The sequence below is a fragment of the Podarcis tiliguerta genome, assembly GCF_965153285.1.
Source record: "Podarcis tiliguerta genome assembly, chromosome: 4".
NCBI lineage: Eukaryota > Metazoa > Chordata > Lepidosauria > Squamata > Lacertidae > Podarcis > Podarcis tiliguerta.
The window spans coordinates 1,460,743-1,485,192 of record NC_139537.1 but is presented as its reverse complement, the minus strand read 5'-3'; the positions used below and the strand labels follow the sequence as shown (position 1 = coordinate 1,485,192).

The window sequence follows — 24,450 nt, the reverse complement described above, 5'->3', positions numbered from 1 at the left end:
TACGTGTCTCCAGGAAAACATCCGCCACGATCTGGAGCAGCTCGGGCAGGGAATCCTTGGTGCAGTGGGGAGGTCGGTACACCAAAAGGAATCCTGTACTGCCCCTATTGCCCAACTTCAAGAACATGCACTGGGAGAACTGGGTCTTCCCAATAGGACGCCTGCTCCACAGGGTTGGACACAAACCAATGCCTTCAAATTGTTCTTTTTTAAAAAAAAGACTGACTAAACATGCGGAAGAACTTTTTGACAGCAAGAGCTGTTAGTGGATTGGACTCCCTTGGGAGTTCTGGAATTTCCATTCTTTGAGGTTTTCAAATGAAGTTAGATGGTCATCTTTCACGGATGCTTTACTTGCTATTCCTGCATCACATGGGTGGAATAGATTGCACCAGGGATCACTGCAAGCTCGAAAATTCTACAATTCCGTGATTCTCCCCTGTATGAATTCTTTGATGGATATTCAGATGGACTCTCTGGCTGAAACTCTTTCCACATTTCACGCACTGATAGGGTTTCTCCCCGTATAAATTTTTTGATGGGAAGTGAGATTGGCCTTTTGATTGAAGCTCTTTCCACATTCCGCACACTGATAGGGTTTCTCCCCGGTATGAATTCTTTGATGGGAAGTGAGATGGGAGCTCTGACTGAAGCTCTTTCCACATTCCACACACTGATAGGGTTTCTCCCCTGTATGAATTCTTTGATGGATATTCAGATGGACTCTCTGGCTGAAACTCTTTCCACATTCCGCACACTGATAGGGTTTACCCTCGGTATGAATTCTTTGATGGGAAGTGAGATGGGAGCTCTGACTGAAGCTCTTTCCACATTCCACACACTGATAGGGTTTCTCCCCTGTATGAATTCTTTGATGGGAAGTGAAATCGGAGCTTCTACTGAAGCTCTTTCCACATTCCACGCACTGAAAGGGTTTCTCCCCTGTATGAATTCTCTGATGCCTAGTGAGATCGGAGCTCATGCTGAAGCTCTTTCCACATTCCACACATTGATAGGGTTTCTCCCCTGTATGAATTCTTTGATGGGATGTGAGATGGGAGCTCACGCTGAAGCTCCTTCCACATTCCACACACTGATAGGGTTTCTCCCCTGTATGAATTCTTTGATGGGATGTGAGACTACAGCTCATACTGAAGCTCTTTCCACATTCCACACACCGATAGGGTTTCTCCCCTGTATGAATTCTTTGATGGGATGTGAGACTACAGCTCATACTGAAGCTCTTTCCACATTCCACACACCGATAGGGTTTCTCCCCTGTATGAATTCTTTGATGGGAAGTGAGAGATGAGCTCTTACTGAAGCTCTTTCCACATTCCTTGCACTGATAGGGTTTCTCCCCTGTATGAATTCTTTGATGGGAAGTGAGATTACAGCTCATACTGAAGCTCTTTCCACATTCCATACACCGATAGGGTTTCTCCCCTGTATGAATTCTTTGATGGGAAGTGAGATTGGAGCTCTGACTGAAGCTCTTTCCACATTCCACACACTGATAGGGTTTCTCCCCTTTATGAATTCTTTGATGTTTAGTGAGATCGGAGCTTCTACTGAAGCTCTTTCCACATTCCACACACTGATAGGGTTTCTCCCCTGTGTGAATTCTTTGATGGGAAGTGAGATTGTGGCTGCTACTGAAGCTCTTTCCACATTCAGTGCACTGATAGGGTTTCTTTCCAATGAGATTTTGTTGATGGGAAGTGGAATGGGAGCTCTGACTGCAGCTCTTTCCACATTCCAAATTTTTACGTGCCTTCTCCACTCTGCAGATTGTGTTGTGGTCACCTTTGTTCTTGATTTCCAATTCATCACAATCTGCAATGGAGAGAAAAAGGGATTAGAGCCTCAGGAACAAATGGAGCCCCCAGTTAGGGAATAATGCTCATTAAATTTGTTGTAGAGAAGGCAGTGTTCATTAGCTTTGTTATTTGTAATAAACCAATGTATTTATTATTGGATTCTCATTGTTGGTTGAATGTTGCTTTGTTTGAAGTAAGTTACGCATTTTAACATTTTTGTACTTTTTGAAAAAAAAATTGTACTTTTTCCATTGGATTGGATTGTTGTTATTATTACTGTTTCATGTTTATACAGTAGCACCTCGGGTTACGTAACCCTCGGGTTATATAAACATCAGCTTTTGACAGCGACAAATCCATGCGCATGCGCAGAACAGTGATCCTCGTGTTGCGAAACCTCGGGATCTGGCCGGACCTCCGGAACGGATCCCATTCGCAACCAGAAGTACCACTGTATATGTGCTAGAAGCTTCCCAGATTGGCTGGGGCAACCCAACCAGATGGTCAGGGAAAAAGCCAGATGGTCAGGGTATAAATAAACATTATTATTGCTATTATTTTCACTGCTAGTGCTACCTGAGATTCAATCAGCCTGGCTCTTCTCTGGGGCGGATGTTGTTTGGCACACTCATGGCATCCCCTCCATCTCCAATGTCATTTGTCTCTTTGGTCAACCCAAGACTGACAGCACCAAAAACAAAAACAGAAAACCTGACAGAAGCTACTTATCTTTTCTAACAACTTTTAAGCTGACATTTAAGATGCCTGGTCAGTTCAGATCAGGCCAACTGTGGTAGAAGGAGGCAGAAATGGAGGAAAATTGTTCACAGAAAAAGCTGTAATTTAATATTTCTTGTGGGGGTCTTAGGTTCCCAGGTGTTGTAGGGAGCGCTGTGAAAATATATGAGGTTTGTCACATAGAGGTATTTTTTGAATTTCCTGGCAGATAGGACGATCCCACACGGAGGCTTACCAAGAGAGGCCACGATCCCCCAATTCTCCTCCATGACGTCCTTATGCAGAGCTCTCTGGTCAGGATCCAGCAACTCCCACTCCTCGTCCGTGAAACGAACAGCGACATCTTCAAAGCACACTGGACCCTAAAAGAAAAAGGGAAATGTCCTCCTCTGAGACAGCAGAAATATGATCTGCTACACAATGCTCTGTTATTTCCTTCCTGTTAATTACTGTGTTATTTCAATAGGATTGCTTTGCTGCACATTTTAATAATTGGTACCTATTTTAACACTTTAATTGAATTCTTTTATTCTGCATTTTAACTGTGGGTATTCGTCTTTTTGCAAATAGGTGGTACTCCAGCTTATGTTTACGTTATTCTGCCTACGCAAGCATTCCAGTTTCCCCGATGGAAGAATCCACTTTCTCCTCTCCTCGTGAGTTGTTCTTGGGAGGTTCCCTCCCAATGCCCTAGAGCCCAATTCAAGGGGTTCATGGGGGCATGGAGAGGGGGAGGAGTGGGGGGCAGGCCCCATTTTGCAGCAGATAGGGCTGGCTAGGTGAATCCTGGAAATTGTTATCATCTGTCCGCTGCTTAGAAGCCTATTTTAGCATTCATTGATGAATATAGAAATACAAGAAGCCTAGTTTGGATGGCCATCTGTCTTGAATGATCTAGCTGAGACTCCTGCAATGCAGGGGGTTGGACTTGATAACCCTTTGGGTCCCTTTCAACTCTAGGATTCTATGAAAACTGCAACTACAGATGAATCCTACTGGCAACATTCAGAAGGCTGGCATCACAGAGTTATAAGGGCAGGAAATCCCACAGTTCACAGCTGGAGTTTATTCTTTATTAGCAAGAGCACGATGTTCACAGACTTGGCTGAGTTTCGGGCCTCTTGAGAACAGCAGCTCATTCCCTGAGCCTCTTCCTCCACACAAGCAGTTGCAAAGAGTGAAGGCCCCCGGCTTCCCACAGCTTTCCAAGTCCCCTCCTCTCTGGGGTTTCTGGCAAGCGATTCAACAATGCGCCAGTGTGCAGCCTGCCTTTGCTCCTCCATGTTAGACCTCTCTTGGCTCTGAGAGACAAGCAGGGAGGGTGGATTCTGGCAGAAGGAGAGGGAGCCCCCGGTGGCTCCTCCTTCTCCTGACTCACCTCTGCCTCTCTACCTCCCTCCTCCCACTCGCCTCCTTCCTCTTCTGCCTCGGATTCTGCACTGCATTCTGCCACAGAGTCTCCCAGCTCACTAAGCCCTGTTACCCCTTCAGCTTCTGATGCCTCCTCTTCCCAAGCTTCTCCCTCTGAACGCCCATCCTTCCTCCAGCTTCACTCCTTGGGCTCAGCGCTATCTTCCCTTCCTGGTTCCCCGGCTGCTTCCTCCCACCATTCCTCTGTGCCCAACCAGTCCATGACATTGCTCCATCCCTCGGCCTCTGTCCCCACAAGGCAGCTTCCCCTGACCTGATCTGGTTCCACAGCCGCTGCTTCACTTCTGCCCCCATGAAAAGGTGGATAGGGAGGTCTTGCCAGCATCATTCCTTCACCTTCAAAAGAAAAAAAGGATAGCAGTATGCTAGGATTGCCTGCTTCTCTCACAGGGGAAACAGGACATCTCTAACTACAGATGGGCTTTGAGAAGCCTTACCTGCTGAGTGCAGTTGAAGTTTTGTGCCCATTTCATGTTAGGTGTGCAGAAATACGTCTCCCCTCCTCTGAACCCTTGTTCCCAACCCCCACCCCTCAAAGAAAAAGAAAAAAACCAAGATGAAAAGAACCCTCAGATGAGTTGGAAAACCAACAGAATGAGACCAAACGGAGAAAAACCACCTTCCTCCTTACCCAGTGGCCTCTCTCTGGTGTCCAACGGAGGCCTCTCTGCCTCACAGGAATCCAGGTCCATTTCTGCAAAATGATCCCTTTTCTGAAAGAACAATATGAATTCAAAACAGAGAATGAATGGTGAGAAATATTAGAAAGAGAACGACACAGACAGAATCTTTAAGGGTGTTAGATCTCATTCCCCGAAGAAGGATGGGCCACCAGCAGACCATTTTGGGATGTTCTCCGGCCTGTTTGGAGCCCCTTGGGGGTATCCAGAGGAAAGTCTCTCTCACCTGCTTTCTGTCCTCTGCCTGACTCAGGAGGAAACCTTCAGCCAGGGCCACGGCCTGGGAACTGGTCTCCGCTCCACAGTCCCTCACCCAGCTCTCCATCTCCGGTGGAAGGACAGCCAGGAACTGTTCCAAAATCACCAGGTCCAGCATCTCAGCTTTCGTGTGCCTTTCTGGCTTCAGCCACTGGTGGCAAAGGTGGTAGAGTTGGCTGCAAACCTCTCGGGGTCCTTTGGCCTCCTGGCAGCAGAACTGCCTCCACTGCTGGATCTGCACCTCTGAGCGGCGGGTGTCCTCCTCACCCAGGATCTTCTGCACAGAGTTTTCCCAGAATCCCCCACTGCTCCCAGTTTGGATGTCATGGCCTCTTCCTGTTCCAGGGCCAGCTGTGTCTCGCTCACCCATCTGTGCTCTCAGGAAGCCTCTGAGAGATCGGAAGGAACCTTTTGGTCTTCTGCCAAGTTCTGTCTGTCTGAATGAGAAGCTCTATCAAATCCTACAAAGCAAATACATTGTTCTGTTACAAAAGTTGTACAATATCAGGAGAAGAAAAAGCTTCCCTGAGCAAGCATGGATGAGTCTTGCTGGGAACCAGGGTAGGATTGCACCATAGCCCAGACTCTGAGCTATCTTTCTAAAAAGGAGGAGGAGGAGGAGGAGGAGGAGGAGGAGGAGGCCTCTAGAAGGGAGATTGTGGAAATGTGGAGGCAAGCGAAGAGATTAATGCGAGGCGAATCAGCCTGGTTGCTCCTTCCTTCCAGTCAATGCATGAAATCAGAACTGATTGACAAGGGAGTCATTGGTGCCTCGTGAAAAATGACTACGTGTGTTGAATCTGAATCTCCTTTCTTGTAGCTTGAAGCCATTGGTTGGAATCCTGCGCCCAGGTGACCTGGCTCTCCTAAAGGTCGGCCTCACTATAAACTGCCTTTGTTGATCTAAAAGCAGCCTTTGATACAGTCTCCAGAACCATTCTCTGGGACAGACTACAGGGTACCTACATAGACAGAAGGCTTCTGCTCTTAATTCAGGCACTGCAGGCAAGCACGGCTCTTAGAGTCAGGTGTAGCCACCTAGGACACCTAACGGTCCCTATTAAAACCTCTAAAGGAGTCAGGCAAGGGTGCCTATTGGCCCCTCTACTATTCAATTTCTATCTAAATAATTTAGTATCTGCACTCCATGACTCAGAACTCCACCCTCTGAAGCTCGCAAATCGGCATATTTCGGTCCTGCTATATGCCGATGATGCAGTAATTTTATCTAGAACCCCCATTGGACTCAAAAGAGCACTAAGAAAGCTCGCAGCATACTGTGAATCTGAATGTCTCAAAATCAACTATCAAAAGACCAAGATACTCACTTTTGGGGCAAAACCAAAGCTTAAAAGCTGGGAACTCCAAGGCCATAAATTAGAACAAGTCACAAACTAGATGGGTTAGATGAGAAACGGGGATGATGAGAGTGGAGGCTAGCATCTACCTAACATCAATCTACAAATGGCTGACATTGCTCCCCAGAGGGAGAGCCCCATTGATCCTCTGCGACCAATTCCAGTCAGGCTGGCAGACTGCAGTTCTGAACACCCTCCAGAAACTGGGTTTTACCCCTCAAGCCCTTCTAAGTCTGGGCTTGGGCCAGGCAAAAGCCACGGTCAGGCAAAAATATTAGATACCGAGAGAGAACAGGACTGCGCAAGGTGCTCCGACTATAAAATTGGAGAAATTGAGAAATATATAGCCGCACCAGCAGAATATTTCTTCTTTCTCGCATCTAGAAATGAAAGAAGGGCCTTTACACTCGCCAGAAGCTGGGCTCTTCCCTCGCTGGTCCTGGATGGAGCCTTTAGAAAAGTCCCGTGTGCTCAGAGACTTTTCAACTGTCCATTGGGAGAGATAGGCAGCCAAAACACTTGTTCTTTAGACGTCCGTAGTAAGACCATTGATCCCCTGCTGGTGAGGCTCGCTGACCTCCCGCAAAAGCAAAAATTAGACCTTTTCCTGTTAGGCAAAGATCAGAAGAAGACCTGGATGGTTGCCAGATTCTGTGTACAGATCTGTAGGCGCAGACCATCTCCCAACTCAAAATAGTCCGTCATGAAAATCCCCAAACTCGGTTTCATGGGTGACTCTGAGTCAACTCCCATGTATAGTTTATTGGTGTACATTGTTTTTAAATTTATTGTTGTACATAAATTGCCTGTTTTACTTCTGTACCCCCAAGTGTGTTTCATAAGCTGATCTCTGACCGTAATAAATTATCTAATCTGACATGGCTCTCCTATCTCCTCTCTGTCTCCTCTTTGCCAACTAAACATACCCAGCTCCTCATAAAGCTTGGCTTGATCTGCTTGGCTGGCCTCCTCTGCCAATAAGGGGGCGGTAGAAGCAGAAAGAAAGAAAGAAAGAAAGAAAGAAAGAAAGAAAGAAAGAAAGAAGGGAAAGGAACGAAGAGGTTTGGGAGCAACCATTCATACACGTTTCCTCTGTTGTGCAATGACGCTGACCCCTGTCACACACAGCAGAGGTCCCACTGATAGCCTCATTTAAAGAAGCTAGGTTTCTATCTGCTAGATTTCCCAGGGGCTGTGAATAATTCTTTTTCTGGAAGGGGGGCGGTAACCTCCTCCCCTCCCCCCCACAAAAGATCTAAAGGAAGGAGACAGTTCCTGCGACCTCGCCCCTCCCTGGCAGGACCCCCTGCTCTCAGGGGCTCCCCCCCCCCATGAGCCACCCTCCCCTGCTGCAGCCCTGGGACCCCCCCTTCTCCCCACTGCACCCTCGGGGGGGGGGGGGGAGAGAGGAGACTCACCAGATCCCAGGAGAGGATTGTCCTTCCCAAAGGAGTAAGCAGCGTCTTTATACAAATGCAGAATACACAGTACTGTAGTTGCGGACCTCGCGCGATTTCGCCCCTCCTTGGCAGGACCCCCTGCTCCCAGAGTCTTCTCCACACCCCCCCCCACATGAGCCACCCTCCCCTGCTGCAGCCCTGGGACCCCCCCCCCCCCTTCTCCCCACTGCACCCTCGGGGGGGGGGGGAGGAAGAAGAGACTCACCAGATCCCCGTGGAAGAGAACAATGCAGCATTTGCAGCAGAGGAAAGCAACCCCCCCCCCCTGCAGGAAGGGGAGGGAGGGGGCTTTCCTCTGGAGGACCTGGCCCCCCCTTACTTCCTGTCCTGTCTAGGAATGCAGCTCAGTTCCCTTTAACCCTTGCAAAGCCGAGTCCACCCTGCTCAGTCCTCTCTGCCTTTTCTCTCCTGCATTGCAGAATCCCAGAGATGCTCATTTTGAGGGGACGCTCTTGGTTGGTCTGTGATCTGCTCCCTCCCTTGGCCAGAAACTGGAGGAAGAGGTTGCAGGGAAAAGGGGTTTGCAGGAAGCAAGGAACCTCATCCTAGAAGGGGAGGGAGCCCTAAGGGTCATCTATTCCAACCCCGCTGCAAGGCAGCAATCCAATCTCTGCTTAAAAACCTCCAAGGAAGGAGAGTCCGCCACCTCCCAAGGGATTCTGCTGCTCTTCCCGTCAGAATGTCCGGCTATACCTCTTGGCTCGTCCTCCAAACTTTGCTGGGGGGCTGTGTTCCCCCTCCCAAAGGAGGGACACACTCTTAGCACTGAAAGCTGTACCACGTCATTGCTGCTGCCGGGGTGTGTGTGTGAGAGAGAGAGAGGGTTTATATAGTGGCGGGTGATGCCTTTTTGGAAAATTTGGCCAATTAAGTGAGGCGGGGAAACCCTCAAGGGACGGAGCAGCAGCTGATTTGCTACCTGTGCTGTGACACCCTCCTCTCACCTGAGCAGGTGCCCGGGGGGGGGGGGGGGGCTCAGAGGGGCTGATAAATCCCACAAAGGAACTGGCTCCCAGGTAGGACTGCAGTCAGAATCGGAGAGCCTTCAAGGTGCCACACAGGACTCCTAAGAAGCCCCCCCCCCAAAAAAAAACCACAACAACCTGTGATCATCTTCTAGCTTGGTTTCTTTCCCCTTCCCGTTCCCTGGATTCTCACAGAGAGAAGAAGGGGAGACAAGTGACAACAGGAGCCACCTCCTGGCCAAGCCAGTCCCATGGGAGAGAGTTGCTGGAGGCAGCGGTGGGACCTGTTGGGTGTGAATATCTGGATTGGCTAAGCAGATGAAATGGACAGAAGCATCTCAGCCAGTGGCAAAGGCAGCCATATTGACTATGGCAGGCATAGGCAAACTCGGCCCTCCAGATGTTTTGCGACTACAATTCCCATCATTCCTGACCACTGGTCCTGTTTGCTAGGGATGATGGGAGTTGTAGTCCCAAAACATCTGGAGGGCCGAGTTTGGGGATGCCTGCACTATGGGTTGTGGATTCTCCATCTTTGGCGGTCTTCACATACCTGTCAACTGTTCTGCTTTGAGTGGGACGTCCTGCAATTCCAGAAGCCACCCTGGCTTCTGATTGGCTCCCAGGATGTCCTGTTTTGGCTCCCGTGAAACTGTGGCCCCAAAAGACGCCCATTTTGGGGGGTCCTTGCTCTCGTGGGAGTTACGTGACTCATTCAGGAGCGTGGCCCCAAAAGTCGCGGTCCCAATTTCCCTCTGCAACATGTTGGAGGATAGGCAGAGTTTGGGAGGACCACTCTCTTCATATTCTATGGCTGTGGGCGACAGGAGAAAGAGTGGACGATGTCAGAATCTTCGGAGGGCCAGCAGAGGAGCCTCCCTTGGATGAATCACCACAGGCCCATAGTGGCCGTAAAAGCAGGTGAGGAGTGAGTCTCCCCTCAAGTTTTAGAAGGAGTGCTGCATTACTAGGCTGTCTCACAGGATGCTTTTTATTATGTCTTTAGCATTGTTGTTCTGTATTGTGCTTTTCATGTTGTACACCGCCCTGGGATATTTTGATAAAGGGGGTATATAAATTGAATAAATACTATTATTGTTGTTATTATTATTATTATTATTATTATTATTATTATTTCCCTGCATTCTGGAGTGCCAAGTCTTTTTGAGAGAACTGCTGTGGAGCTGAGATGAAGGAGTAGAGACCATTTCCTCTCCACCCAGCAGAGGTGTGGAACTCCAGGAAGACACAACCTGAAAGACAGTGCGCTATTTTATTAAATTTTTTTTTATAACTCCTGCTTATGTTATATGATGTTATGATGTATTGTAATTTTCATATAATGTATATACTGCTTGATAGTAAAAACACACAAACACACTCTTTCGTCTCCCATTCTAACAGAATACCGTATGTGCCTTTCAGCAGTTGGAATCTAAGTCTCTCCTGTATTTGTCAAAGGACTCTCTGAAATTGTGATGTTTGCCTGTATCTCCTTTTCATGTATGTAAAGGAAATGCCCTCTGGGAATTCCCATTTATATCCAATGTCTTCTCTCCTGAGTGCTATTGTTAAATATCTATATTTGGTTCTTCTAAGTCTCAATTTCAGTGGAATCTCTCGAAAGATATCTACTTTCTGTCTGGCAACCACATGATTTTTTCCAAAAACTGTTCTGAAGGATTGCGTCCTTCACTCTTTTAGTTACTAGTGTTAATAAAACATCTCCTGGCTGCCTCCGTTCTCAATTTTCACGCGATCTACTTCTGAAACAGCTCTCTGAAAGCCCATCCAACCAATCTTTGCTTTCTCCCATACATTCTGAAATTCTCTGAGTGACATATGTCTCCAAATTTGGCTCTGAATCAGATTCTGGAAGGCCTCTGTCAGGTAGACGTTAACTTATTACTTAAGCTAAATGTCACAGGATTAAACAAGGTACTACAGTGGTACCTTGCATTACAAACGCTTCAGGTTACATACGCTTCAGGCTACAGACTCCGCTACCCAATAGTACCTCGGGTTAAGAACTTTCCTTCAGGATGAGAACCGAAATCGTGCTCCGGCAGCCCCATTCGCTAAAGTGGTGCTTCAGGTTAAGAACAGTTTCAGGTTAAGAACAGACCTCCAGAACAAATTAAATACTTAACCCGAGGTACCACTGTACAGGCACAGCTTCTCTTAAACTCCCTCCTCTCAAAATCAGTTGTTACACTTCAGGAATCCAGAATAAATGCTAAAAGGCTTAACTCTGTTCCTGCTGCTTCTCTCTCATTCCCTCAGTTATGACAGGACAGCCCAGCTTCCTTCATGGCTTCATACTTTGGTCCGTGAGCGAGGGGCCACTTTTCCTCGGTTCCCCTCTCTCTTAGCAGTCCCACTCCCAAGGTATTTTCCTTTGTATGCCAGACCCAGGGGATCATCTGAGTCCTTTTTTACTGACTCAGAAATCTCCTTTTCCTAGAAAATCTCTCCCCTCCCAAATGGAAGGAGACCCCAGAAGAAGAATTTTCCCACAGCTTCTCCCTCCAGATTAAGTCCCGTCAGAACACTCTCTCCAGACCCTCAACATGGTCTTCCTATCTCAGCTACGACTGTTAATAGAGGATGAGCTGCCTCACTTCATGAAATTAAAACCTCGCTCCTTCAAAGTATTAGAGTTCAAAGACTGTGATAAAAATGAAAGAAGAGCAAAGGGAGAACAATATCGTGGTTCTCAAATGATGGATAACATAGGTTACTACAGGAGAAAGAAAATAAAATGATAATTATTATTAATATTTATTATTTATACCTTGCCCATCTGGCTGAGCTTCCCCAGCCACTCTGGGCGGCTTCAAATAAAATATTAAAATACTAATACATCAAAAATTAAAAGCTTCCCTAAACAGGGCTGCCTTCAGATGTCTTCTAAAAGTCTGGTAGTTGTTCTCTTTGACATCTGGTGGGAGGGCGTTCCACAGGGAGGGCGCCACTACCGAGAAGGCCCTCTGGCTGGTTCCTTGTAACTGCCAGTGCAGTTTGAAAAGCACTGGGTGAATATGCTCCCATGGCAGAGACCCCGTGAGGAGCCTCGCTGAAGCATTCTGCACCCTCTGGAGTTTCTGGGTCATCTTCAAGGGCAGCCCCGCGCAGAGCGAATTACAGTAGTCAAGCCTGGAGATGACCGTCGCATGGATCACTGTGGCCAGGTTGGGGCGGGAAAGGTAAGGGACCAACTGCTTGATGCGGCGAAGGTGGAAAAATGTCGCCTTGGCTGTTGCTGTAACTTGCACCTCCCTGGAAAGGGAGGCGTCAAGGATTACACCCAAACTCTTAATGGAAGGCAAAGGCACTAATTGGGCCCCCGCAAGAGAAGGGAGTTGGTCCCTCATCCCCATGCCATCCCGACCCAGCCATAGGACCTCTGTCTTCGAAGGATTTAGTTTCAATCGGCTCCCACGAAACCATCCAGCCACAGCTTCCAAGCATCTGGTCAGCGTGTTCGGGGCCGAGTCAGTGTGGCCATCCATCAGCAGATAGAGCTGAGTGTCATCAGCATATTGGTGACAGCCCAGCCCAAAGCTCCGGATAATCTGGGCAAGGGGGCGCATAAAGATGTTAAAAAGCATCAGGGAGAGAATTGCGCCCTACGGCACTCCACACACCAAGGAGTGGCGTGACAACATTTCCCTCCCTAGTGCCACCCTCTGTGCCCGACCAGAGGTAAAAGAGCACAGCCAGTTACTGGCTAGGCCCTATATCCCCACGTCTGCGAGGCGGTGGTCCAGAAGATCATGATCGACCATGTCAAAGGCTGCTGACAAATCTAAAAGGATCAGCAGTCCTGACCCGCCTCGATCCAGTTGTCTACGGAGATCATCTGTTAGGGCAACCAGAGCCGTCTCGGTCCCAAAACCAGGACGGAACCCGGACTGAAATGGATCTAAAGCCGATGTTTCCTCCAGAAACCTACCAAGCTGTTCAGCAACCGCTCTCTCAATTACCTTACCCAGATATGGAAGATTTGAAACTGGGCGGTAATTGGATAGGTCTAAGAGATCTAATGAAGTTTTCTATAAGAGTGGACACACTACTGCTTCCTTCAGTTCCCCTGGGAATGTCCCCGTGTCAAGGGACAAATTGATAATTTCAACCAGGGGGGTCCGCACAACATCTGGACACTCCCTAATCAGCCAAGACGGGCACGGATCAAGGAGGCAGGTGGTGGGCCTACCAACTTGGAGGAATCTATCCACATCAGCAGGGAGTATCCGATCGAAATGGTCGATCGAACACTGGACCTGATGTCAGTCGAGGGGCCTCCAGTTCAGTCACTGTATCTAAATTGGCAGGGAGGTCACAGCGGAGCAATAGGACATTCTCTGCAAAAAAGCTTGCGAATGCCTCACAGCTGTGGGTCGAATTTGTGCTTAAATTTGGTTGTCCTCCTAAGGACGTTATTGACCTAATTATTATAAAAAGTTGTGCCGGGCGAGAGCTAGCGGATGCAATGGAAGCTGCAAAGTAAGATTTCTTAGCAGCTTTCATAGCCATCTCATAGGCTCTCATAAGCGTCCTATAAGATGTTCTTGAGGCTCCGTCATGAGTCCGTCGCCATACTCGCTCTAGCCGTCTGAGATCCCGCTTCATTTTCCGGAGCTCCTCAGTAAACCAAGGGGCCCGGTTTCGACGGGGTCGCAGAGGGCACTTAGGCTCAATCTCATCAATGGCTGCCAAGAGCCAGTTATTCCAGTCCTCAACAAGGCCATCTAATGAGTCGCCAGGAGCAGGGTCCTGCAAGGCTGGTCAGAATCTATCAGGATCCATCTGTTTTCATGGACAAGCCCAAATAGGTTCGCCACCCGAGCAGGGGAGGAGCGGGAAGTCAATCTTGGCTTTCAGAGCGTAGTGATCAGACCATGGCACTTCCACAGGGGGGAGCATGATCACATCTATGCCAGCCTCAAAGATCAGATCCAGCGTGTGGCCTGCTTGATGAGTGGGGCCCAAAACAAACTGGGAGAGCCCTAGTGTTGCCATGGAAGTCACTAGGTCCAGAGCCTGTGAGGAGGGAGCGGCATCGGGATGGACGTTGAAGTCTCCCAAAACCAGTAGGTTTGGGAACTCCAAGGCCCAGCCCACCGCCACCTCCAGCAGGTCTGACAGGGTGGCTGCCAGTGTGCTGGGTGGTCGGTACACCAGCCAGACAGCCAAACTCTCCTTGGTGCCCCACACAAGACCAACACATTCAATGCCGGAGATCGCCGGTGATGGCAGAGCTCTGAAAGAGCAATCCTCCCGGATTAACAGTGCTACTCCTCCCCCCCGACCCACAGTCCGCGATTGATGGAGGACAGAGAAACCTGGGGGTGTTATCTCATGTAGGGAGACTACTTCGCCTTCCCATACCCAGGTCTCCGTCACGCAAGCCAGGTCAATCCCCTGTGAGACAAAAAAGTCATGCATTGTGGCAGTTTTGTTGCCTATGGACCTGGCATTGCACAGCACCAATGACGGAGGTGGGTAATCCTTGCTCGCCCTACCCTCATCCCTTAGGATGGGGCGTAGATTGGAAGGGGTTCGAGGATCACTGCATCTCGAAGCCCTTCGCCAATAGAGATATCTAGCCCCACCGCCATTCCTCCCTAGCCCTTCAATAGTGGAAATCCCAGACCCCATACTAGCCTCAGCAATAGAGGGGTAACATCCCATCAATAACAAGTCATTCTTGGGCCTGGGTCAAAATAGTATGGGGAAGAGGTGGAGGTTTGATAGGGTAAGTATCCCTAGAAGATAGAACCCAACCAACCGCACCCCAAGCAGGGGAGGACAGTCCCATGGTGTTTCGTTGTGTTTCTCACGCGTTGTGTTTCTCACGGTAGGCAGGAAGTGGAAATTTTCTAGATATACATTTCGGTAATGGTAATTCAGGAGCTGAGACAAGGACATAGTAATTTGTCTGCGGTTCATCCACCTATGAGTGTATCGGTGAATCTCAAGCATTATCTGGTTCATTTGCAAGACTTGACAGGACCTCACTTCATCCATAGTTTGAGTTGTTGTGTTGTTAAAAGAGTCATTTCTTATCATCCTTTTAAGCCCTTGGGCATTTAAAGGAGCTAGTATCCAATTGTTTCTCAATGTTAACTATTTTGGAGAGGATTTCATTCAGTCTTTGGAGAACCAGAACCATAGTTTCTGCAGACAACATGCAAATCTCTTGGTAGGGGTGCGTATCCGGAATCGGTTGAAAGTAGGCTCCTCTGATATCTTGTTCTAGAGGCATGGGGGGGGGGTCAGCGCTAGGAGTGGGAGGAATCCCTCCTGCTCCTGCTCTTGCCCTCTTGGATGGATTAGCTTTTTCTGCGAGGAGGGGGGGTCGGGTCATTGTCATCCTCTCTAAGGTGGGGTAAGGTTCCCCCAACGTTGTTACTCACTGCTTGTTCTATTTGCTCCGTTTTCTTGGCTTCCTCAACCTGTTCTGTTCCTGAGCCAGGGAAGATGGCGTTGGCTCTCTGCCGATTCTTTGTTTTAGAGAAACTGTGAGTCCCAATAATGATCTTCTGGCTCTTTGCATCTCGTTTTCTCCTTCCGGCAGGCATTCTCAATAAGGAAGAGAGGTGAACACCAGGTCTAAGGCATGTCCGCGGCTATGAGTTGGGCCAAACATATTCAGGGAAAGCCCCATGGAGGCCATGCTTTCCACAAAGTCCCAAGCGGCCCCTTGTAAGGTCGTGTCGGCGTGGATGTTAAAATCCCCTAGGACAACCAAACTAGGTGTCTCCAGGAGAACATCCACCATGACCTGGAGCAACTCGGGGAGGGAATCCTTGGTGCAGTGCAGAGGTCGGTACACCAAAAGGAATCCTGTACTGCCCCTATTGCCCAACTTCCAGAACATGCACTCGGAGAACTGGGTCTTCCCAATAGGACACCTGCTCCACAGGGTTGGAGACAAACCAATGCCTTCAAATTGTTCTTTTTTTAAAAAAAAGACTGACTAAACATGCAGAAGAACTTTTTGACAGCAAGAGCTGTTAGTGGATAGGACTCCCTTGGGAGTACTGGAATTTCCATTCTTTGAGGTTTTCAAATGAAGTTGGATGGTCATCTGTCATGGATGCTTTACTTGCTATTACTGCATCACATGGGAGGAATAGATTGCACCAGGGATCACTGCAAGCTCGAAAATTCTACAATTCCGTGATTCTCCCCAGTATGAATTCTTTGATGGTAAGTGAGACTGGCCTTTTGATTGAAGCTCTTTCCACATTCCGCACACTGATAGGGTTTCTCCCCTTTATGAACTCTTTGATGGATAGTGAGATTGGAGCTCTGACTGAAGCTCTTTCCACATTCCATGCACTGATAGGGTTTCTCCCCTTTATGAATTCTTTGATGTTTACTGAGACTGGAGCTCATACTGAAGCTCTTTCTACATTCCATGCACTGATATGGTTTCTCTCCTGTATGAATTATTTGATGGGAAGTGAGATGGGAGCTCATACTGAAGCTCTTTCCACATTCCATGCACTGATAGGGTTTCTCCCCTGTATGAATTCTTTGATGGGAAGTGAGACTGGAGCTCTGACTGAAGCTCTTTCCACATTCCATGCACTGATAGGGTTTCTCTCCTGTATGAATTCTTTGATGGGAAGTGAGACTGGAGCTCATACTGAAGCTCTTTCCACATTCCATGCACTGATGTGGTTTCTCTCCTGTATGAATTATTTGATGGGAAGTGAGATTACAGCTCATACTGAAGCTCTTTCCACATTCCATGCACTGATAGGGTTTCTCCCCTGTATGACTTCTTTGATGGGAAGTGAGACTGCAGCTCTGACTGAAGCTCTTTCCACATTCCATGCACTGATAGGGTTTCTCCCCTGTATGACTTCTTTGATGGGAAGTGAGATAGGATCTCTGACGGAAGCTCTTTCCACATTCCATGCACTGATAGGGTTTCTCCCCTGTATGAATTCTTTGATGGGATGTGAGATTACCGCTCAAGCTGAAGCGCTTTCCACATTCCACACACTGATAGGGTTTCTCCCCTGTATGAATTCTTTGATGGGAAGTGAGATGAGAGCTCTGACTGAAGCTCTTTCCACATTCCACACACTGATATGGTTTCTCCCCTGTGTGAATTCTTTGATGGGAAGTGAGATTGTGGCTGCTACTGAAGCTCTTTCCACATTCAGTGCACTGATAGGGTTTCTTTCCAATGAGATTTCGTTGATGGGAAGTGGAATGGGAGCTCTGACTGCAGCTCTTTCCACATTCGAAATTTTTACGTGCCTTCTCCACTCTGCAGATTGTGTTGTGGTCACCTTTGTTCTTGCTTTCCAATTCATCACAATCTGCAATGGAGAGAAAAAGGGATTAGAGCCTCAGGAACAAATGGAGCCCCCAGTTATGGAATAATGCTCATTAAATTTGTTGTAGAGAAGGCAGTGTTCATTAGCTTTGTTATTTGTAATAAACCAATGTATTTATTATTGGATTCTAATTGTTGGTTGAATGTTGCTTTGTTTGAAGTAAGTTACGCATTTTAAAATTTTTGTACTTTTTGTAAACATTTTGTACTTTTTTCATTGGATTAGATTGTTGTTATTATTACTGTTTCATGTTTATACAGTAGCACCTCGGGTTACATAACCCTCGGGTTATATAAACATCAGCTTTTGACAGCGACAAATCCATGCGCATGCGCAGAACAGTGATCCTCGTGTTGCGAAACCTCGGGATCTGGACGGACTTCCGGAACGGATCCCATTCGCAACCAGAGGTACCACTGTATATGTGCTGGAAGCTTCCTAGATTGGCTGGGGCAACCCAGCCAGATGGTCAGGGTATAAATAAACATTATTATTATTGCTATTATTATCACTGCTAGTGCTACCTGAGATTCAATCAGCCTGGCTCTTCTCTGGGATGGATTTTGTTTGGCACACTCATGGCATCCCCTCCATCTCCAGTGTCATTTGTCTCTTTGGTCAACCCAAGACTGACAGCACCAAAAACAAAAACAGATAGCCTTACAAAAACTACTTATCTATTCTAACAACTTTGAAGCTGACATTTAAGATGCCTGGGCAGTTCAGACAAGCCCAACCGTGGTATAAAGAGGCAGAACAGGAGGAAAATTGTTCACAGAATAAGCTGTAATTTACTATTTCTTGTGGGGGTCTTAGGTTCCCAGGTGTTGTAGGGGGCGCTGTGAAAATATATGAGGTTTGTCACATAGAGGTATTTTTTGAATTTCCTGGCAGATAGGACGATCCCACACGGAGGCTTACCAAGAGAGGCCACGATCCCCCAATTCTCCTCCATGACGTCCTTATGCAGAGCTCTCTGGTCAGGATCCAGCAACGCCCACTCCTCGTCCGTGAAGCGAACAGCGACATCTTCAAAGCATACTGGACCCTAAAATAAAAAGGGAAATGTCCTCCTCTGAGACAGCAGAAATATGATCTGCTACACAATGCTCTGTTATTTCCTTCCTGTTAATTACTGTGTTATTTCAATAGGATTGCTTTGCTGCACATTTTAATTATTGGTACCTATTTTAACACTTTAATTGAATTCTTTTATTCTGCATTTTAACTGTGGGTATTCGTCTTTTTGCAAATAGGTGGTACTCCAGCTTATGTTTACGTTATTCTGCCTACGCAAGCATTCCAGTTTCCCCGATGGAAGGATCCACTTTCTCCTCTCCTCGTGAGTTGTTCTGGGGAGTTCCTTCCCAATGCCCTAGAGCCAAATTCAAGGGGTTCATGGGGGCATGGAGAGGGGGAGGAGTGGGGGGCAGGCCCCATTTTGCAGCAGATAGGGCTGGCTAGGTGAATCCTGGCCACTATTTGTTCTCGTCTGTCTGCTGCTTAGAAGCCTATTTTAGCATTCATTGATGAATATAGAAATACAAGAAGCCTAGTTTGGATGGCCATCTGTCTTGGGTGATGTAGCTGAGATTCCTGCAATGCAGGGGGTTGGACTTGATAACCTTTGGGGTCCCTTTCAACTCTAGGATTCTATGAAAACTGCAACTACAGATGAATCCTACTGGCAATATTCAGAAGGCTGGAGTCACAGAGTTATACCGGCAGGAAATCCCACACTTCACAGCTGGAGTTGACTCTTTATTAGCAAGAACACGATATTCACAGACCTGGCTGAGTTTCGGGCCTCTTGAGAACAGCAGCTCATTCCCTGAGCCTCTTCCTCCACAAAAGCAGTTGCTGAGAGTGAAGGCCCCCGGCTCCCCACAACTTTCCAAGTTCCCTCCTCTCTGGGGTTTCTGGCAAGTGATTGAACAGTGCGCCAGTGTGCAGCCTGCCTTTGCTCCTCCATTGTCAGACGTCTCCTGGCTCTAAGAGACAAGCAGGGAGGGTGGATTCTGGCAGACGGAGAGGGAGCCCCCGGTGGCTCCTCCTTCTCCTGACTCACCTCTGCCTCTCAACTCCCTCCTCCCACTCGCCTCCTTCATCTTCTGCCTCCGATTCTGCACTGCATTCTGCCACAGAGTCTCCCAGCTCACTAAGCCCTGTTACCCCTTCAGCTTCTGACACCTTCTCTTTCAAAGCTTCTCCCTCTGACCGCCCATCCTTCCTCCACCTTCACTCCTTGGGCTCTGAGCCATCTTCCCTTCCTGGTTCCCTGGCTGCTTCCTCCCACCATTTCTCTGTGCCCAACCAGTCCATGACATTGCTCCATCCCTCGGCCTCTGTCCCCACAAGGCAGCTTCCCCTGACCTGATCTGGTTCCACAGCCGCTGCCTCCCTTCTGCCCCCATAAAAAGGCGGATAAAGAGGTCTTGCTGCCATCATTCTGCCACCTGCAAGAGAAAAAGGGTAAGCAGAATGCTAGGAGTGCCTGCTTCTCTCACAGGGGAAACAGGACATCTCTAACTACAGATGGGCTTTGAGAAAGCCTTACCTGCTCAGTGCAGTTGAATATTTAGGCCCATTTCATGTTAGGTGTGCAGAAATAAGTTTCCCGTCCTCTGAACCCTTATTCCCAACCCCCCCCCCCAAAAAAAACCAAGATGCAAAGAACCATCAGATGAGTTGGAAATCCAACAGAATGAGAAAAACCACCTTCCTCCTTACCCAGTAGCCTCTCTCTGGTGTCCAACGGAGGCCTCTCTGCCTCACAGGAATCCAGGTCCATTTCTGCAAAATGATCCCTTTTCTGAAAGAACAATATGAATTCAAAACAGTATATGAAAGGTGAGAAATATTAGAAAGAGAACGACACAGACAGAATCTTTAAGGGTGTTAGATCTCATTCCCCGAAAAAGGATGGGCCACCAGCAGACCATTTTTGGATGTTCTCCGTCCTGTTTGGAGCCCCTTGGGAGTATCCAGAGGAAAGTCTCTCTCACCTGCTTTCTCTCCTCTGCCTGACTCAGGAGGAAACCTTCGGCCAGGGCCACGGCCTGGGAACTGGTCTCCGCTCCACAGTCCCTCACCCAGCTCTCCATCTCTGGTGGAAGGACAGCCAGGAACTGCTCCAAGATCACCAGGTCCAGCATCTCAGCTTTCGTGTGCCTTTCTGGCTTCAGCCACTGATGGTCAAGGTGGTAGAGTCGGCTGCAAACCTCTCGAGGTCCTTTGGCCTCCTGGCAGCAGAACTGCCTCAACTGCTGGCTCTGCCCCTCTGAGCGGAGGGTGTCCTCCTCACCCAGGATCTTCTGCACAGAGTTTTCCCAGAATCCCCCACTGCTCCTAGTTTGGATGACATGGCCTCTTCCTGCTCTATGGCCAGCTGAATCTTGTTCATCCATCTGTGCTCTCAGGAAGCCTCTGAGAGATCGGAAGGAACCTTTTGGTCTTCTGCCAAGTTCTGTCTGTCTTAAGGAGAGGCGCTAGCAAATCCTACAAAGCAAATACATTGTTCTGTTACAAAAGTTGTACAATATCAGGAGAAGAAAAAGGTTCCCTGAGCAAGCATGGATGAGCCTTGGAGGGAACCAGGGTAGGATTGCACCACAGCCCAGACTCTGAGCTATCTTTCTAAAAAGGAGGAGGAGGAGGAGGAGGAGGAGGAGGAGGAGGAGGAGATGATGTAGGTCTCTAGAAGGGAGATTGTGGAAATGTGGAGGCAAGCGAAGAGATTAATGTGAGGGGACTCAGTCTGGTTGCTCCTTCCTTCCAGTCAATGCATGAAGTCAGAACTGATTGACAAGGGAGTCATTGGTGCCTTGTGAAAAATGACTAGGTGTGTTGAGTCCGAATCTCCTTTCTTGTAGCTTGAAGCCACTGGTTGGAATCCTACCCCCAGGTGACATGGCTCTCCTATCTCCTCTGTCTCCTCTCTTTTCCATGTAAACATACCCAGCTCCTCATGAAGTTTGGCTTCATCTGCTTGGCTGGCCTCCTCTGCCAATAAGGGGGCGGTAGAAGCAGAAAGAAAGAAGGGAAACGAAGGAAGATGTTTGGGAGCAACCATTCATACATGTTTCCTCTGTTGTGCAATGACGCTGACCCGTGTCACACCCGACAGAAGTCCTACTGATAGCCTCATTTAAAGAAGCCAGATTTCTATCTGGCAGATTTCCCAGGGGCTGTGAATAATTCTTTTTCTGGAAGGGGGGGGGCGGTAACCTCCTCCCCTCCCCCCCCCACAAAACATCTAAAGGAAGGAGACAGTTCCTGCGACCTCGCCCCTCCCTGGCAGGACCCCCTGCTCCCAGAGTCTTCTCTTCCCCCCCATGAGCCACCCTCCCCTGCCTCCCTGGGACCCCCACCTTCTCCCCACTGTACCCTCGGGGGGGGGGGTAGGAGGTTACCGCCCCCCCTTCCAGAAAAAGAGTCTTCTCTCCCCCCCATGAGCCACCCTCCCCTGCCTCCCTGGGACCCCCACCTTCTCCCCACTGTACCCTGGGGGGGGGGGAGATAGAGGAGCCTCACCAGATCCCAGGAGCGGATTGTGCTTCCCAAAGGAGTAAGCAGCGTCTTTATACAAATGCAGGACATACAGTACTGTAGTTGCAAACCTCGCGCAACCTCGCCCCTCCCTGGCAGGACCCCCTGCTCCCGGGGTCTGCCCCCCCCCCCCCACATGAGCCACCCCCCCTGCTGCATCCCTGGGACCCCCCCCCCTTCTCCCCACTGCACCCTGGGGGGGGGGGAGGAGGAAGAGACTCACCAGATCCCCGTGGAAGAGAACAATGCAGCATTTGCAGCAGAGGAAAGCAACCCCCCCCCCACACACACGCAGGAAGGGGAGGGAGGGGTTTTCCTCTGGAGGACCTGGCCCCCCTTTACTTCCTGTCCTGTCTAGGAATGCAGGTCAGTTCCCTTTAACCCTTGCAAAGCCGAGTCCGCCCTGCTCAGTCCTCTCTGCCTTTTCTCTCCTGCATTGCAGAATCCCAGAGATGCTCATTTTGAGGGGACGCTCTTGGTTGGTCTGTGATCTGCTCCCTCCCTTGGCCAGAAACTGGAGGAAGAGGTTGCAGGGAAAAGGGGTTTGCAGGAAGCAAGGAAGCTCATCCTAGAATGGGAGGGAGCCCTAAGGGTCATCTATTCCAACCCCGCTGCAAGGCAGGAATCCAATCTCTGCTTAAAAACCTCCAAGGAAGGAGAGTCCGCCATCTCCCAAGGGATTCTGCTGCTCTTCCCGTCAGAATGTTCTTCCTGCTGTTTAGGCAGCAGAAACTGCTTTCTGGTCCTCTGGGTCCCTTATTCTGGGTGCTCCCCTCTAGGGCAGGAGAAAACAAGCTGGCTCCCTCTTCCATGGGTCAGCCCTCCAGATATTGAGAGGTGGCTCTCAGGTCTCCATCCAGCCAGGTCTCAGCTGAGGGAGGAACAGGAAGACACGCTGTTCCTGCCTCTCCTGGGACTACAAATTGCTGAGCTGCAAAATGCAGGAAAGTGCAGATTTTGAAGGCTTTGGGTACGTTTTGTTAATGGAGAAATCTGAGGGCTCCCTTGGACAAAAAACAAGGACACCAGCCAGGAATACCAGAGCAAAACTGTCGCGACAGGACTCCCACCTGACACCAGATGGAAGCCCCAAACAAAAGAGAACCCAAACTTTTATTAGCTGCTAATCCCCATGTTACACCCCCCAAACTACATCACTCATACATCATGGTAAGGGGAGGTCTGGTGGCAGTAATCTGAGCATCCTGGACCCTGCCCCATGGTTCCCCTTGCCCTCCACCAAACACCCATGGAGTGTAACAAAATAGATATTTACATTTCCCTGTTTCCCAGCCAAGTTAAACCCCATCTGGGTTTGTTATTTCTGGAATGGCTACCTGTCTGGCACTCAGGTATCAGGATGCCAGGAATCATCACTCAGGTAGAGGGGCTGCTGAGTAGCTGAGCTCACATGTCTATATGAATTTCTGAAGTTTTCCCAGTGAGCCAGTACATAGATACCTTTATCAGTGAATTCTTACATTTGATATCGTGCAGCAAAGGCCCTTTGAGCAGATAGGAAGAAACTGTGATGAAGTGTTTTGTGGGGACAAGTCACATAGGTCACAAAAGTGATGGTGCTGATTTTGGTAGTGGGCTGCATGTGCATGATATCTGCTGCAGGGGCAACCCCCCCCCCCAAAAAAAAAACTATACATAAATTCCTGCAACATTTTGCCTTCCAGTGTCCGGCTATACCTCTTGGCTCATCCTCCAAACATTGCTGGGGGGCTGTGTTCCCCCTCCCAAAGCAGGGACACTGATTGGCTCCCGGGATGGCCTGTTTTGGCTCCCATGAAACTGTGGCCCCAAAAGACGCCCATTTTGGGGGGTCCTTGCTCTCGTGGGAGTTACGTGACTCATTCAGGAGCGTGGCCCTAAAAGTCGCGGGTCCCAATTTCCCTCTGCAACATGTTGGAGGATAGGCAGAGTTTGGGAGGACCACTCTCTTCATATTCTATGGCTGTGGGCGACAGGAGAAAGAGTGGACGATGTCAGAATCTTCGGAGGGCCAGCAGAGGAGCCCCCCTTGGAGGAATCACCACAGCCCCATTGTGGCTGTAAAAGCAGGTGAGGAGTGAGTCTCCCCTCAAGTTTTAGAAGGAGTGCTGCATTACTAGGCTGTCTCACAGGATGCTTTTTATTATGTCTTTATCATTGTTGTTCTGTATTGTGCTTTTGATGTTGTACACCGCCCTGGGATATCCTGATAAAGGGTGAATAAATACTACTACTACTACTACTACTACTACTACTACTATTATTATTATTATTTCCCCGCATTCTGGAGTGCCAAGTCTTTTTGAGAGAACTGCTGTGGAGCTGAGATGAAGGAGTAGAGACCATTTCCTCTCCACCCAGCAGAGGTGTGGAACTCCAGGAAGACACAACCTGAAAGACAGTGCGCTATTTTATTAATTTTTTTTATAACTCCTGCTTATGTTATATGATGTTATTATGTATTGTAATTTTCATATAATGTATACACTGCTTGATTGTAAAAACACACAAACACACTCTTTCGTCTCCCATTCTAACAGAATACCGTATGTGCCTTTCAGCAGTTGGAATCCAAGTCTCTCCTGTATTTGTCAAAGGACTCTCTGAAATTGTGATGTTAGCCTGTATCTCCTTTGCATGTATGTAAAGGAAATGCCCTCTGGGAATTCCCATTTATATCTAATGTCAGCTTTTCTGAGTGCTATTGTTAAATATCTATATTTGGTTCTTCTAAGTCTCAATTTCCGTGGAATCTCGAAAGATATCTACTTTCTGTCCGGCAACCACAGTATTTTTTTCAAAAACTGTTCTGAAGGATTGCGTCCTTCACTC

The 24,450-nt window shown here is 48.5% G+C and overlaps 2 protein-coding genes across 5 annotated transcripts in view; both read right to left on the bottom strand.

Annotated features, from left to right (window-relative positions):
- LOC310675595 (uncharacterized protein) overlaps window positions 1-8,024 on the bottom strand; it is a 34,806-nt gene extending 26,782 nt beyond the window's left edge. For 2 of the 3 annotated variants that reach the window (XM_083436510.1, XM_083436509.1), the window contains exons 1-2: window positions 7,951-8,024; window positions 7,704-7,748 (exon numbers count right to left, since the gene is read on the bottom strand). The gene's annotated coding sequence lies outside the window, so the exon portion shown is untranslated. The remainder of the gene's footprint in view (window positions 1-7,703; window positions 7,749-7,950) is intronic. The other variant, XM_083436507.1, reaches the window with a different exon arrangement.
- On the bottom strand, window positions 215-20,568 carry LOC310675580 (uncharacterized protein). Of its 2 annotated transcripts, none has more exons than XM_083436472.1 (5): window positions 20,076-20,568; window positions 19,801-19,882; window positions 4,243-4,325; window positions 2,794-2,920; window positions 215-1,836 (listed from the first exon to the last, which is right to left on the bottom strand). In XM_083436472.1, exons 1-5 carry the CDS (start codon window positions 20,475-20,477, stop codon window positions 500-502), a joined length of 2,031 nt encoding a protein of 676 aa, XP_083292598.1. In that variant the 5' UTR covers window positions 20,478-20,568; the 3' UTR covers window positions 215-499. The 2 variants fall into 2 exon arrangements, with proteins under 2 accessions (XP_083292598.1, XP_083292597.1); XM_083436471.1 differs by lacking the exons at window positions 19,801-19,882; window positions 20,076-20,568 and adding exons at window positions 4,621-4,702; window positions 4,896-5,388.
- Window positions 20,569-24,450: the final 3,882 nt, after the last annotated feature.

Coding starts and splice junctions, on each gene's coding strand:
- LOC310675580 (XM_083436472.1), bottom strand. CDS start 20,477: ATGGATGAACAAGATTCAGCTGGCCATAGAGCAGGAAGAGGCCATGTC. Junction 4,326..19,800: donor CACCAGAGAGAGGCTACTGG/GTAAGGAGGAAG, acceptor TTTCTTTTGAAG/GTGAAGGAATGATGCTGGCA. Junction 1,837..2,793: donor GGGGATCGTGGCCTCTCTTG/GTAAGCCTCCGT, acceptor TCTCCATTGCAG/ATTGTGATGAATTGGAAATC.